We start from the raw sequence: 16,693 nt of genomic DNA on the forward strand, positions 1-16,693 counted from the left end.
ATTTTCTTCCTTTTCTGAAAGCACCGACCGTGTTTTGTCATAATGTTTTGCCACAATTTATGCTTTATCTTAAAGAAAGGAACAATTGCTAGAATGATTTTCCAATCGTATTTTCTTGGCGCTCACCGAAATTCTGTCTTTCGTATGTTGTGGGCTTAAAATAGTTTTTATTTTGTTTTCCTCAGAAGTGCTAGCAGAATTATTCTTCGATCAGTGGAAACTGGATTAATAACGCAGAAGCAATTAAACCTTTGTTTATGAGGCTTAATTGACAAAATGAAAAATCGGGCATTTCGTTATATTACACGTCCAAACATAACAAGTCTTTGTTTGGTTGCTTTTAATTCCACCCCTTTTAACGCCTTTGCCTCATCAGGGCATAAATCAATTTTTTTTATCTTAAGAATAGGGCTGGTGTTTCTCACTCCTACACACCAATACAAAATTGCACAAGGACCCGTCGCTGAACTTTAGCTCACAAAAGTCTAACACTGGGTCCAAAATTGTGCATGATTGTGTTTTCTAGCACCTTATGCTGAGTAGAACTTAGAACACAGTAATTTTAAATAAACCTATTAAACATGAAAATATGACTCAAAATGGTAGCAGCTGAACTGAAACTGTAGCTTCTATGATTACTTGTTAATTTTTGCAGAGGATGCTAAGTCTTAGAGACAGCTTTAAAATTAGCAAAATCTCACTGGCTTCAATATAAGGGAAAATTGAACAGGCAATGTCAAAAATCATTATTGTCCTGCCAAGATTTCTATTATATCATACTCCATTGCTAGTCCTAAAAGATAATTACTTTTTAGAAATCGGAAATATTTCTATGTTGGTATTCATCTTTTCAAGTCGTACGTGTTGAAGTAAGTTTGTGTTAATCGTGGCTCGATTCAGTCCACCTACCCTCGCCGGAAACCCATCACGTTTAATTGATATTATCACACTCTTTTCGCGTCCTCTTTCTAACAAATCCCTCCTGAATTAGCGAATTAAGTTTTTCCGGAGATCTTTTCACCGTAACAATGGTGATAAATATACGCTCGGTATGCGGTGAATTGTTAGCATTTTAGCGCGTGTTTCTCGCCTTCGTTCCAAAAGTAGACAAGTTAAAGTAATTACAAGGAAGCGAAGTGATCGCACGTTATGGCTAAGGACATGTAAACAGAAAAAAAGAAGTGATCCTTTGTTGTTCTCAAGTTTTCAATAGATATAATTACTCACATTATGTATATTGAAATCCCCAATGTCTGCCCGTGCCCATCAGCATCATACGTACCGTATATTAGTTCAGTAAAAACTGGTAGGGCAAAGTATTTGCTTGGTTTCACCAAGGTGGAAGATAAATGCAATATCATTGAAGAGGGGTTATGTATTATTTAGATCCATGTAAAGCAATATTCCCTTTAAACATTACTCTGTGGTATTTTAAATTTGCTTGCCGTCAGTAAGTCTGTTAACCTTGGTTACCTCCTTCTCATCACGCACTTGTTTCTTGTTTATCCTCTCTTAGAAAATCGATAAAATGAGAGCTTTTTTAAATTAATTATTTCTTATAGAAAAAGTGATTTAAAGAGCGTTGTTATGTGTTTCACTAAGACTTAAAAAAGTATGGTACTTTCAGAATGGCCTTCAATCCAGGGATATCTATATTAAGGAAGTAATTAAACAATAAATATGATAAAACCATCCGCTATCAAGAAACAACGTTAACCCGAGCATTTAATACAAAACCCTACTTAGCGCTGGTGAAATCTGTAAGGCTGCGTTCACTGCATGACGCACCGGATTCGCAAAGGAAGCGAAATTTGTACTACCAAGACTGTCTAATATAGAACAGTTCTATCCTGTCAATGCGTTATTAATTTAATAAGAGCGCGCGATCAACATATCAATTTTCCTTTCAAGCAAAAACACTACATAAAGCTTGAATTAATATAAATGTCTGTCAGCAAGTGAGGAGAATTGATCTTTTGCAGTTGAAGCGTGAAGGTGCCAGGAACTGTATGCTCACTTGTCTCACTCACAACCATGGCTTGATTGGCAGACTCATTAACTATGGCAGACTTAAACATTCCTGTTTTGGAAAATCTTTTCGAATGCAGACATTTCGATATATTAACATTATACTTGATGCTGAAGCTTTTTTCGCAAAGTAACACTTTGAATTCTATTGTTTAAAACTTGAAACTTTCGCTAACGAGTAAGAAGTTTAATTTGTCGAAATTTGGTGGATTTCTGCGAGGGAAACTAAAAGAATTTAACAAGTGCTGGAACTCACTGGCTTTTCGACTCATCAATGTAAACGGTTTTATTTTCATGTGGGTGTTTTATCGAATCTATTAGATTATTAGATGACGGCTACGCTTAAAAATTGCGGATTAAGGGAAAGATTTCTCTTGAAGAAAAAAGACCATTAAGCAGTGTACCAAGTTTAGAATCATCATTCATGAATGCGGTTAAAATGTATAGTTACCATGAACATTAAATCCCCGGAAAAATGTTTAAGGTGTGGTAGATTTATTACCATATATCGCTTTGGAAACTACTGTAAAACTTGAACTTTTCAAAACAAGAATAAGTAAGGTGGTTATTTGTTACAAATTCCGGATGTTGACGCGGTCAATGAAACACAGTTTATCTTCTAAGCGGCATGGAAAAGCGATCTGAGACTTCTTTTGTCAAGAGAAAACAGCCTCTAGCCGATAATTTATTCATCCTGAATTCTCCAAACAACAGCTTTGTTTAGAAAGATACGCACATCAAACCCAGAAACTAAAGATTATAATACAAATTTCCGTGATGATGCTGGAAAGGAGGCTGTACCTATTTTTCTTTGTTGAAGGTTTTTCAGTTTGCGTAGGAGCTACGTGCATTTTCCAGCTGCAAGGCAGTTTTACGAGTAATTCTTGTAACAGCTACGTTTTAGTTACTTTGTAATGATATTTTACGTAGACTGTTTTTCTTTCCACGGCTGTTTCCTCTCTGGAAACCCTGATTCCGCCCGCGTTATTGTGCTCTCAGTGAACGGACAGCTGATTATGCCGTTCGTGCGTAAACACTTTGCTAACATAACATCTAGAACAGCAGTGAAATTTAGCATTGACGTTGTACATTTATCAAGTTAAAACTAGTTCCTCCTCTCGTGGTCTCCTTTCTTCAAACTTTTTGTCTTTTCCCTGTTTCCCTCTTAGACCACACTGACATTTTGGAACCGTCAATTCAGATTTCGATCATGCTCCAGGCATTTGTAGGACATCTGACAAGTTGCCGGTCCAACTCATGGGGCACTTGTTAGCTAAGGGCTGTACAAGGGTTGACTGAATTTGCCAATTTATGCGTCAACGGAGAAATTAACATAAGCACGGTTAAAAAAAGAAACCCTGTTTTATATAAAATCAAAAGACTTAACTCCGCTCTCCAACCACCTGACCACCTCCACAAATTCGTATTTGCTCTAAATGTAGGAAGACCAACAGACTGACACTACCGTCACAGTCCACGGGTTTAATGATTTTTGTTGAATATACAAATGGTGACGGGTATTTCAATGAGTCTTCATGGGCTTGACGTTTTGTTTGATCGGTATGCGCAAGCCCTCTCCCATTCTTGGTTAATTTTGACAACAAGAACAACTTTATTAATGTGTCAATCTACTGGCTGGCTAGAGGGAACCTAGTTACTGGGGACACCTAAGACTTAATGTATACTCATATATATTGAAAATTGAATATAAGGCCTACGCACACTGGTCGAGTTTTTGTCGGCCGACAAAAAATCTTCACTTGTCGGCTAGTGTGCGGTACATTCAGACAGCGGTTAGTCGCGACAAAAAGTCGGCTAGTGTGCGGCAGCCTTTAGCTAACCACGACGACGACGGCGACAAGAACGTCACGAAACAATAGGTTTGATGAGTAGAACAATAGCTGTGCACGTGCGTTATAAATCTGTGTTCATTTCTTTGCCGTCCTCTGCAAAACAACAACGTGAAATGGCCAAGTTCTGTGTTGTCTGAACTCGAACGACAACGGCCAATTTTTTCGTAATTCCCTTTTGAATTGAACGCTGTTATTGCATACTTTGCCTTAGCACGTTTTTAGAGCCATGGGTGTACTGAACAGAACCGTCGTCGTTGTTTAAGCTCCCTAAAGCCTGGTTTTCACTAGCTACGCAAGCACAAGCGCAAGCGCAATAATTTTTATTTCACCTTGGAAACGGCCTTGACGCAGGCATAAGCACAAGGATCAAAATGTTTCCTTTTTCTTGTGCTTTCGCTTATGCTTGCGTTCGCGCTGCAACAAGTGAAAGCGAAATACCGCTCAGGCATAACACAAGCACAAGGATCTTACCACACCTGGTTAAGTTTGGTTTAGTGAAAACACTGGATCTAGATTACTACAAGCACAAGAACCTTTGCTTGTGCTTGTGTTTGCGTCGAATTTCGTTTTTACTTGGGTCATCCCTATTGCTTTCTTTTGTGCTTGCGCTTGTGCTTGCGTCGCTAGTGAAAACCAGGCTTAAGCAAAACACTACGGCAACGACAACGAGAACGTCACCAAACAAAAGGTTTAATGAGCAAAACAATAGCCGTGCACGTGCGTTATAATTCTTGGTACATTTCCTTGCCGTCCTCGGCAAATCAACAACGTGAAATTACCAATTTCCAAGTTTTATGACAACGGGATCCACTACGGCTAATTTTTTGCATTTTCACTTGGAACTGAACGCATTCGTAGATATTCAGCAGGGGCAAGTTTTAATACCGACAAACACACTGAATAGATCTAAGTAAATGCGAAATTCCAAAGTGAAAGATAAACACACTTTTTAACAGGCGTCGTCCTCGCCGTCGCCGTCGTATATGTGTAAGGTCCCTAATAAAATAAGACAGCGCACGTAATTTTCAAATTGTCCTAAGGGACTGTTTATTTTTTATGGGGTAAGGAGGGGGCGGGGGGGGGGGGGGTGCGGGAGGGGAACTTGTCGGATTTCATAGATAATTCATGTTATATATAATGACCCCTCCTCTTTATCAGAATTTTTTCCTGAGCCCTCTCTTACTCCGGGATGACCCGCCACCCCGTGAAAATTAAAAAAGAAAAATCGTTGTAGTCTGAAAAACATAGAAGAACAACATACCAATTTCAAGCCAGTTTAAACAGTTTTTGACACTGTACCAGTTGTTTGGTCATAAAAATATTCAAAGAGCACCTACATGGTCCTAGATCAGAGCTGACATTGTCTTGACTGTTTTATGGAAGGGAGTTGGGTGGTTGTTAATGACGGTTTGAATGTAACTACAGGGTTCAAAGTAAGGGAACCAGGGTCATGCTCGCCCTGGGAAAAATGGAATTTTTAGAACTTCAGGAACGTTATTAGGCACTCTGGCAGAACGTTTGCGCTATTGCACTATTATAGATGTCATCACAGGGTCCATATTCAAATAGAAAAATAAACGAAGCTTGAAAAAAAAAAAAAAAAAACCTGACACGGCCTATTTTTTAACGGAAGTCACTGGTGGAGGTTCAGCTATATCTAGTAACCAAATTCTTAAAAGTACCAGAGGTTTAGCTCCTGCTGCACCTAACATAGTAGGAGGTCCGGGGGGCATGTTGCCCCGGAAAATCACGGTTGAATTTTCAGAACCCCAGGAACGCCGTTTTAGGTATTCTGGCATAAAATTTCCACTATTAAAGATGTTGTCATTACAATACCTACGTTCCAGTAAAAATAGACAAAAGTTGACAATGCCTCTGTTTTATCGAAAGGTTGAGTTATATTTAATAGCAACCAAATGCTTAGTAGGGGCTTAGTTCTTGCCGCAGGGTACCTAACAAAATAGGGGTCGGGAGGCATTCTACCCCGGTAAAAAAATTTAAATTTTCAGAACCTCAGGAACGCTATTTTAGGCATTCTGGCAGAACTTTTGCGCTACTGTGGAAGCCGTCAATAAGGTAACATTTTGAGTGCCCCCTTTAAACATCATATTTTTCAAGTGGCCCCCCTTTAAGCCATATTTTTGGTCACGACTCCCCACTAAATCCCAGCCCCGCTACCTTATTAAAAATGAACGGTCCCTAAGTAAGTATCATAGTATAGAAGCAAGATACTGTTCTCACTAGATGGGCTGTCAGGATGTCACTTTGTCAGGGTACCTAACAATTCACATATATTCGTGTAGATGGAAAAAGGTGCTGCAGTTTTTGTCAAAGAACAGAGGATAAGACTAAGGCCAGCAGGGCATTAACTCTTGACTGTACATGCATTCTCAAATCATGTAAAAAAGTACCCCTGGATTCCCAAAAGCAATGATCAGCTAAATAAAGCTGTCTATATTCAAGATAACAACACACCTTTGGAACTGGTTCTATTCAGGCTATTGTATTGATAAATCATATGGTTTCTTATTGGATAGTGACTAGCTTGAGGATTGTATCAGAATAACAAGTCCAATTAGATTTCAGAGGAAGTTGTTGTGAACGCATTTGAAGTTTGTCTTAAAGCAGGGTTAGGTTTGCTAGCTTTGTGTTCCCATCATCATTTATACCACTGCATTATGTTGCAGAAGTTGTTTTGTTTCTTTATCGAGTTGTTGTAAAGCATCTCTTATCCTCTCAGAAAGCAATGAAGAAACTAATCACTTAAAAGCTACTTTGCTGGCTGAGTCTAACTACTGTTAACCTTTCTCTAGTAGATACGCTACGTCAGTGAAAATCTGGTCTGGCTCTATGTGGTAATAGAGATGCCAGATGAGACAGCAAATTGAAAGCTGAAGGTGTATGGTAGTAGGAGCAATCGACTAACATCCCATCTTCATTTCCAAAGCAATTGTAAGACTGTAGACTTTTATATTTTGGGGTTAAACTAACTCAACGAGGTTTGATGCTCTGCAAATGATACTGCCTGGAGTCGAATTTAATCTTTTTGAGTGAGGTCTGATTAACTGTTGAAGATAATAACGTTTCCTTGTGTTTTGTTAAAGAACTCGTGTCTTGTCGCTTAAGCAATCAGAGCACGGTAAACCAACTGTTGTTGCAAAACCTGGCTTACGCACCTTTCCTCTAGTGGCTTGTTCTGTCTCCAGTTCTGATTGGGTGCATGCTGTCCTCTGCGCATTTGATTTGATGTGATCCTTCGATTTACAATAGCCATTCAATCGCTCGAGACAATCTTCATTTGTACGCAAAAATGAAACGAAGATATCTTGTGATCTTTATTGAGGATTTCTTGGGGCATCAAGATTTATGCACAAACGTAATAAATCAGAACTTGACAGAAATGTGTTGTTTGTACTCGTTTTGCATTCAGTGCAGGGAAAGTTGTGTGACTTGTGTGTACACGTAAGCTGACCACAGCATGGTTTTAGCAGGTTGTTGATTTGCTCCTGTTTGATAGATTTCTATTCAAACACGATCATGCATGTTATAAATGTAACGGGTATTTGGTTTCAAGTATCGTTTTCCAGTATTCACGCCCCTAGCATACTTGTGGAGATGAATCAATGTCAACCCGGCCGACCTAAAAAAAAGAGCAACATATGAGAAAGCTGAATTTATAAACGAGAGGAGCTGATCACAATTCAGTACACTTGTGATACTAGACCGGCCTCTCGCTTGTCTGATAGTCAGTGATCGTGAGGCGAGGCGTAAAAATGCACTGACCATCACTTGGTAAATAATGAGCTCTGTGACTTGTGCGCTTACTACAGGTGTACCCTTTATTCGTTACTCAAGTTCTAGAATGTCCGGTTAACTGTAAGGGAACAGAAGCCCTTTACATTGAAATAAGTTGTTGCAACTTATTCCCTCCAGCAAAGTTATGAATATCAGACTCGGGCCAGAGTGAATTACAAACATAAGGGGCTTGAGGGCCGCCTGAGCTCAAAAAGTTCTTTGTTAGCCAAAGGGCGTGTGAACACAGTGTAGCCGTGCTTAAAAATAGAATATATATTGACCTTCCTCTAATAACCTTTCTCCCTAATTACTTTTCAGATAATAAAAGCTTCATTAAGGCTCATTAAAGAGACGACCCGACCAGCTGCTGCGGCGAGGCGCGTGATACAACTAAGAAAATTACCTGTTTCATCTGAAAATATCTGCATGTTCTGTCCACTTTGTTCATACCCAGGAATGTTGCTTTTCGACAGAAAAAGAAAGTCAGGACACTGAGGAAAATTTAACGTTAAAAGAAAATTGTTTGTCAACATTTGATCATTATGACCCAGCTATTTTTAGTCATAATCTCTGCTCGTATCAGTATAATTAATTCTGGCTGGCTATAGATCTTGTGTAGGTATCATTAGGTGAATAACTTTCTGTCCAATGCAGAGTTACACCGGCTAGGAGTCCGTTATCTCTTGTGTAACTTAAGTTTTTTGTTTTAGGCAGCGTCCTCACAATGCCGTAGAAATGTAAAAACGCAGCTTTATTTTTACGGTTAGGCCTACCGTCCGCACTAATCCGTCACGAAAACGGAGCTTTTCGAAAACATTCTTCAAGCCGGAGGAATTTGAAAACGCCAGCTTTTCGTTTTAGTGTAGACGGAAAACATTTTGAAAACGAGCTTTTCGAAAACGATGGCATCACGATAATCATGTGATCTCCCTGACCGAGTTTTCCTCAAACACAAATCCAAAATGACCGGTGATTGTTGCGTTTTTAAATTCCTCCGGCGTACTGTGGACGGTAAACATTTGATTCGTTTTCAGAGTGAAACCTCCGTTTTCTTATTCCTCAGGTGCAGTGTGGACCGGGCCTTCGAAGGTCTCCTTAGCGACTTCCAATGCCAGCCAATGTAACTGCAATGCGACAGCAGTTGCAACTGACAAGCCTCTACATTGAAGCTTATATGTTACATGTAACTTTTGCTACACTAAGGATTCTGTCTTAGAGAAAATCAGGTGCTGCAGACATACTCAGCTGACTAACTAAAAGAAACAAGGGCTAAGCAATTAAAACCTTTTTTAAATTAGGCCAACATAAATATTAAGCAAACGTTAACCTTGGATCTGTTGAAGGGAGGTAGTGACTAATGTCGTGAGGAAAACACAAAATATGTTTACAGCTAAAACTTTGTTTTGAAGGTTAATTCTCCAGTGCAAGCAAAAGAGACGTCCATGGATTACACTTGAAATTACAGTACATGTGAGAGCGTCGATCACAACACATAACTAATGTGTCATTTAGCATTTGTTGTCATCATCATTATTATTATCGAACTGAAATTCTCAATCAAGCAAAATATTGTGACAACTTTAAAATGATCACATTTTTTTCTTGTTTTATCGCGGCTTATTCTACTGGCATAATGCAGGGATCTATTCTGGATCTAAACAAGCCAACAATTGACACCGTAATATAATCTTTTGTGGTTCCCAATCTTCATTTGCATTCCATAGTCTTTATTTTATGTTAGCTTCGAAAATTTGGTAGTCACTGCTACTAGAAAATACGTTATCTCTTTGATAATGTACAGATACAAGGGGAGGTCCTTCTGTAAGAAGAAATCAAGTGCACATTTCCGTTATTGTGAGATAAGAAGTTAGCTTTTTTGTGCGTTAGCCCTTGACCAAGTATTACTCGTTACTAATTCCAAAAGAACAAAGAGCTTCATCGAAGTTGAATCGTTGCACTCTCTAAGTAACACCCAGCGACCAAGCGAAACAATCTCAATAGCTCTCCAGCAGAAATGAGACACTTTGAGAACAGTTGTTAACTGTTTCAGTATTATTCTACTGAACACGGAAATTACATGTAAGACATTGAAATCATCGTAACGGGAAGAAACTAACGTGACCAGCTCTACACGCATTATGTCAAACTGGGATGCAAGACTGCAAACATTCTATCTATTTTTCTACATAAGATATTCGCGTGCGTTCCCTAAACCGAACCACCATATATCCGAAGCAAATCGCTGTAATGAGGTACTTTATTCACAAGGCTTAGAAAAGATCTTTGAACAGATAATGTTTTAAAATTCACAGAACAAACTTCGGAGAATAACACATAACAGATAACATCTCAAAAATTGCTCATTACTATTTGAAGGTGTGTCGTTTAATAGTAATGTTTCTAAAAATGAAAGTACCATAAGTCCTGTAAGACATTTGACAAATTTCTTTAAGATAGTGGCTCAACTCAACCGCCCCGGAAATCAAGTGCTTATGGTTTAACGACACACTTGGCAGCATATTACTAATAACTACGAAAACGTAAGCAAAGACAAATAATTACGTCGGGCGAAGGGCGAATGATAAATGGCGGAAAAACATTTTACATGACTTAAGTACGCTAATTACATGCAGGTAAACCGTCATTGTTTATTGACGGCCCACATGCATCACGATTAAGCGTGGTTATACAATGCGCAAGGGCGTATCTGTAACCGTGCCAAGTTTTTTCAGTGTTGAACAGTATTGAGCGTGTAACATTCTTTTGATAGTTTGTTAAAGTTCTCTTCTGGCCAGGTGTACTCATCATTGTTGTGTTATTACGCCCCCGCCACGTGTCGTCCAACTCTCTACATAATAAAACCCATCACGGACAGCGCATTTCAGCCGTACTTTACGATCGTTACCACGCGTTCAGTCGGCTCAAAACATTGATCTTGCCAATCAAAAACGATTTCTCCATAGCAAATCTTTGCGTCTTTGACGTCAGCCATTCTATTCATTTGTTAGTTGGCTCGGAAACGCGTAACAAGCTTTGGAAACAATATCAAGAATAAAGCGTTCAGAGAAAACAAGGTCTAATCAAAGTTAACGAATCTTGCCTCAAGGCTGACTTAGCTCAACAGAATAAAACTCACTCAGATGGTGTTGTTCAGATGGCTTAACATTCGCTCAAGCGAAAAGAAGCCATTGTTTTCATCTTTGAGGGGTTGTCGCTCATTATTTCGGCCAACCAATGAAACGAGAACGTGCGCTGATTTATTTGTCCAACGCGTGTATTGTCCTTGAACAATAAGCTGATATTATTGCTGTGAATAAAAAAGCCATGGAGATTCATGAAAGAGCCATTGTAATTCTCTAATAAACTTTATTTATATATTTCAATCTAGGAACTATCCGACTGAATTTTGGGCTGATATGTACAAACGGTCCCTACTACAGGGCCATCAAATCATATATGACAAAAAAATTACGAATCTTACTGCTACGATTTCTATTTCCTTTTAGATTCTATTGGAACATGGGGCTTATTTACATCATCCTGTACTCAAGAGCCATGCTTAAACGCAACGCCGACCATCTATCTTACTTCTTGTAATATAAATGTATATAAATTTTCTTTTAGAAATCTGATTACATATTTGCACAGAATGAAACTTAGGACAGGCGGATGATAACGACGGACCGCCTTTAGCGAAGAAACGACAAACATTAAACTTCAATAACATGAACAATTCCTGGTCGAATATAACTACAAACCTCGGTCAACTCGATGTTAATGTGCATAATGCCAGTAGTTTCCCGTCCAGTATGGTTGAGTATGGAACGCCATGCGGTTAACACGTGTGTTACGCTATTCGCTTCCAACACTGTATAGACGAGTCAAAATCTATCATCCTACTAGAATTGTCATATTGTCAACTGCAGATAAATCACGACAGGCAAGAAATCTATACAAAATGCGGACGCTACGCAACAGAAAGGCTTTCTTGTTCAACTGCTGATCTGAGGCACCGGGCCAAGTTAATTTAATTTACAAACTCACTGAAACTTTGTACAAAGGTATGTTACAATCGTGAGCAGTACAGTGAAGGAATGTTTGTATCTCCATCTGTGCGGGGATGTCTTTTGACATTTGTTCACCATTGTAGATTTTGTTCTTTATTGTTATGAACAGAGCGCGTCTGTCAAGGGTTCGTTTGGTTCTGTTTGTGTGTGTATCTCTTACACTTGCAAGAACGAACAACTCGCACGCGGTATTTGTGCTTGGTCCCGTCGTTGCACATAACGGTCACCTTCCTAGTTCTGACATCGTCCGCTACACAGCGCCACTCTCTCTTATGACGACTGATAATTTTGGAAAATTCCGGAAACCAAGGTAGTTCATCCATTGGCAAGCACTGTCCGTCACAGATCATGTCGCGGATTGGTCTTCTACTCGTGCAACGGCCATTCGACACATATCTTCGAATCCGGATTCCTTCGCATCCGAGATTGAGAATGCCTACGAAGAAACAATACACAAAATGATCAACATGTGACTTGCCTTGCAGTTAACCCATGGCACAAGACACGCGTCATAACACGAGTGAATGAAAGTTTTTTTTTGCAAAGATCAATGGGTAAACAGCTTGTTGAACACATGCGACTTACACATCCAGTAATGGAGAGTATCATTTGTGCTGAAATTACCTGACGTCTTTCGCGGCTGTTCTAATTCCAAGCCTGTATCTTCAGGTGGCGTTGGAGCCGGAGTTGTGGCGTTAGTTGAAACACGCGGGATGGATTCTGTGGACGGTTCGTTATGCTCGTTCTCTCGCTTCTTTTGGTGGGCAACACTTCCATTCCAACACATACAAACAAGAGCCAGCAAGATAAAATTCCGATGCCAACACGTTCTTAATAACATTGTAACGTGTCCGGAATTTTTTTGCTGCAAGGAACGACTTTGCGAGGAAGTTTAAGGTTAGGAAACTGAACTTTCCGTGTGCAGTGGTTGGCTGTTGAACTACTGGGAGGCGAATGTCAATAACACGAGATCTGGCGCCGCCACTTGACATGAGTTGTGCATGACTGACCAATCGTAAAGCTTAAATCCATAATAGCGCGCTCCCGCGAATGAACACAAATGACGCTCAAAATGAACTGAGCCGAAGACCAAACAATGAATTGTATATTATTAACGACATAAAACAACGCAAAACACACGCTGAAAGTTCTCTTTGAGACAAAGATTAAAATCAACGTGAAAACAGTAGTGAAGGTTTGTTTAACGTACAGACACGCTCCTATTGGCCGTATGTAAATTAAGTACGAGCCAAGGTAAGCATCTTCCAGTGTTCGTTTCCGGAGTTCTTTTACAATTTTTATTGCGCGCATGCTATTAACAAACAATAGCGAATAAACATCATCTTAATAAATGTCTACAAACGTGTTTCGATTTTCACGTTCTTTTGATGGCTTAGTTCCTGAACATTTAAAAGATCAAAAGAATTCTATAGAGAGCAAATATAAAAGACAAAGCAGAAGATTCTAGAGTCCAACTTTTCTTATTTAGGCCCTATGCAAGTGGCACAGTTTTCTTTGTTGGCGAAGATACTTTATAAATGTACTCTGCGTGTAATGATCGTGTTGTGTACCAAATCCCCGCGAGACGTGGAACGCAGCATGAAATAACTCGGTTGCTTGGTTTTTCTTTTTTCAATTATTCTCCTGTGATAAAAAACGTGAACACTTGCAACTCAGTCATCCAAGGGTCTGTAGCTGAAGATAACGTACATAAAGCTTGACAAACCTGCTGGAAACAGGCCGCCCCTATCGAGGCTGGTGATTTGACACCATTCCTCCTACAACCAATTTCTTTCTGGATAGTACGGCCAGACTAAGTGTGCAGCGGGCAGCAGCCATCGCTTTTTTTGTTTCACGTCGTTGCTTGTCATAAAAGCAAGATAGTTTTGTCTGCTTTCTCTTCTTTGTATGTGAAGTCTTTTGAAGACAATTTAAGCGCATTCAGATTTCTTTTTTAAAATCGGTGTCTTTTCACTAATTTCCAATATTTGTTAGTCCATGGTGTTATCAAAGGTCTATATTACCCTGTGTTGATCGGAAATGCTAATCGCATGTTATGATACTTAGCATCCATCATGACGCATTAGGTGAAGGATTTGCAAGTCCTTGTATACCGGAAGTGCTACCTTAGAGGTTAAACTCATTGTCACGTTATGGCATAGGACAAAGCCGAACCCACAGAATAAATCTTGTTCACTCCATATGGCTGTCCCTAAGGCCTTATCTGAATTCCTGCTTAAACGGGCGGAAGTAGTTGGCTTTAGAAATCGGACTAACTTGTAATTTCATAATTTGCGTAAGACGTAATACCAGCACTTAAAAATATGAACACTTTAGTTTGCGGTCAAACACAAATGCGAGTTACTAGACTGTATTCGATAAACTAGCCAGGTGTTGTCACGCAGTTTGAGGTCATTTAAACTTTCACATTTTACCTTTAAATGGTAAAAACCTCAAAATGATCCCTAAGTTAAGTTGAAAACTACTGTGCAAACGAGATGGTTATACAGAGATACAGTTGGTTATACCAGGGAAAGCTTGAAACCTACTACCAACCTCCACGTGATATTCCTATCGGGGTTAGACGGCACTGAACAGCTTACAACTCGTACATATTAAGACCGATATAACGGAGTCTGATATAACGAATCATCCTTACGGTGCCGGAAACGGCAATTTCCTAGCAATCTTTTACACGTCCTGGTATTGTGTAGGGCAGTCTGATTTTTCGATATTTTCACGTTTCATATTCATTACCCTAAGCCAAAAAAAGCAAAAATAAACAACAGAATGAAACTTGATTATAAAAATTTCCAACCAAACTGAATAAGTTTAAACCGCCACTTACTTAACGACCCCTGAATAAATGAAATCCCGCAATCAGCGAAATGCTTGCTGGAATTTCGTCCGACCAGGTTTTCCTCCAGTAACACAGAAGTCATTTTAATTCTGGATATGATCAGATTTACATCTTTTTCGGTAGGAGGTTGGTATTCACTTTATTCCTATGGTAACGCAGGGTCTTTCGTGGCCGAATCTACCAAATGCCATTATTAGTACCTATTAGACGAGGTGTTTAAGTCAGTAGCTGTAAACTGCAAACACTTTCAGGCTCCACAAGGAGACAAGGTGGTAATGAATGTAAATTTTTCAAACCCGAAACAGCCGTAAAACAGAAGTGGTTAAACCGAAAAAATTATGTCACACATCTCTCAGTTCTCCACGCTATATCCCAACCAGAGATGAACGATGGCGATACCAGGGAACATTACTATCCCATACCAATTTAGTCGTTGTTAGGAAGGCGTCAGCCAAATTTGTTATCACTTCAGGAAACCTCTCACGGTTGCAAGCTGCAAGCGGAAGTTTTTTTAACGTCACAGAAGGGAGGTTAGAGACCAAACATTACACTGCAATGACAAACTAACGAAATCTATGACAGTATTAAGGCCTGTCCAAACGGGAAATGTTTGGCGACCAAACACCATCAAACATTGTTTGGTGACCAAACATTTTACCGTTTGGCCACCTTGTTTGGTGCTGTTTGATCATGTTTGGTCGTGATTGAAAAAATTTGAAGCCAATCAAACATTCGATCAAACAACTTAAAACATTTCTTTTGTTCTCGTGTTTGATGGGCGATGTTTTGTTCGTTTGGACAGCCGTATCAAACATGTTTGGCGCGCGCATGCGCCCCACGCTTGCTCAGTGGCCTGTATCCATAGTTTGATCTGTGTTTGATCAAACATGTTTTAACCGTTTAGCCACTCACTTCAACATCAGCATGTTTGGCCACTAAACAATGTTTGATGATGTTTGGTCGCCAAACGTTTACCGTTTGGACAGACCTTTACTCTTCTGAAACCGAATGCACATGGTACCCTGTTCCGCCTCAAGTTTGCATTGAAAAGTCTGTCACACCAAAGACACATTCCACCAAAGGGTTCCTCCTCTTCCTCCTAAAAAAAGCTCTTATTTCTTCCCATAAAATTAGTCGCTAAGTCGGTGTACTTTGAAGTTTTTTCGGGTCAATTCAAAAGCAGCCATGATGATTTCTCCATAGCAACCCAACGAGTGCCGCGAGGCATTCTTCGGTTTCCAAGCAGCAGCCATTCAACCTAGTCCTCTTTTAGGGCTAGTTGTTTACTCCCTATGGTACTCACAATGCCCAAAATATTTTATACTTCTATACTACTTTTTCCTTGAGTACACCCCGGGGTTAATATCGTCATAACATTCTTATGCGTTACGCAACATATCAAGATTATCCACCAAGCGTGACAAATGGACATTGGCTATTGAAAACGGTCTAACTCTCATCCTAATTTTCGCTATTTATTCTACAAAAAAGGAACTATTCTAGCATTAGCTTCAATGGAAAGTACGAGGGAGTAAGCATTATACCTGCACTCCTCTAATGATCCAATCAGACGAGAGAACGGTTGAATGGCCACGATGGTCAGAGCTATGGGCTTTGTGGTTCTTTGTCTTGCAAATGTCTTTTCTACCGGGTTTTCTGCCACGAGAGATGCTTTGCATAATGTATCAATTCATCGCGTTTTTTTATCAGGCGTTAATTAAGGTAGTATCGTGCCACAAATGAAGGGATAATAGTCCCGAAACGCTTGGACTTTTCAACCGCAGAAAAAACAAAAAACAAAAAACAATTAAACCGAGGAATTCATTGCAGTGGTGCTCCAGTTTTTAACCTACCCGTATTTGGTTAATCGTTTGATAATTCACAATGTGTTCGTTTATGTAAAGACTTGTACTATTACCGTGAGCTGTTTTCACGTCAAAGACGCAGTCAAAAAACGAACCGCATGTACTCAAGACAGTTACATGAAGATATGGTTGTAAAAAAGTTGTCGACTTCTCTAATGGGCAAAACTGACTGCCATTGAATACACTCTTTGCGGGTACAACTCAACGGCCTATTATCAACGTTCC

At 39.6% G+C, this 16,693-nt stretch overlaps 1 protein-coding gene across 1 annotated transcript; it reads right to left on the reverse strand.

Annotated features, from left to right (window-relative positions):
- Positions 1 to 11,022: 11,022 nt before the first annotated feature.
- LOC110055360 (sclerostin domain-containing protein 1-like) lies at positions 11,023 to 14,044 on the reverse strand. Its single transcript, XM_020761780.2, has 2 exons — positions 12,368 to 14,044; positions 11,023 to 12,179 (listed from the first exon to the last, which is right to left on the reverse strand). Exons 1-2 carry the CDS (start codon positions 12,582 to 12,584, stop codon positions 11,863 to 11,865), a joined length of 534 nt encoding a protein of 177 aa, XP_020617439.1. The 5' UTR covers positions 12,585 to 14,044; the 3' UTR covers positions 11,023 to 11,862.
- Positions 14,045 to 16,693: the final 2,649 nt, after the last annotated feature.

Source organism: Orbicella faveolata, unplaced genomic scaffold (genome assembly GCF_042242905.1).
Source record: "Orbicella faveolata isolate gen_17 unplaced genomic scaffold, um_ofav_v1 contig_13, whole genome shotgun sequence".
NCBI classification, from domain to species: Eukaryota; Metazoa; Cnidaria; class Anthozoa; order Scleractinia; family Merulinidae; genus Orbicella; species Orbicella faveolata.

Coding starts and splice junctions, on each gene's coding strand:
- LOC110055360 (XM_020761780.2), bottom strand. CDS start 12,584: ATGTTATTAAGAACGTGTTGGCATCGGAATTTTATCTTGCTGGCTCTT. Junction 12,180..12,367: donor ACAGCCGCGAAAGACGTCAG/GTAATTTCAGCA, acceptor GTTTCTTCGTAG/GCATTCTCAATCTCGGATGC.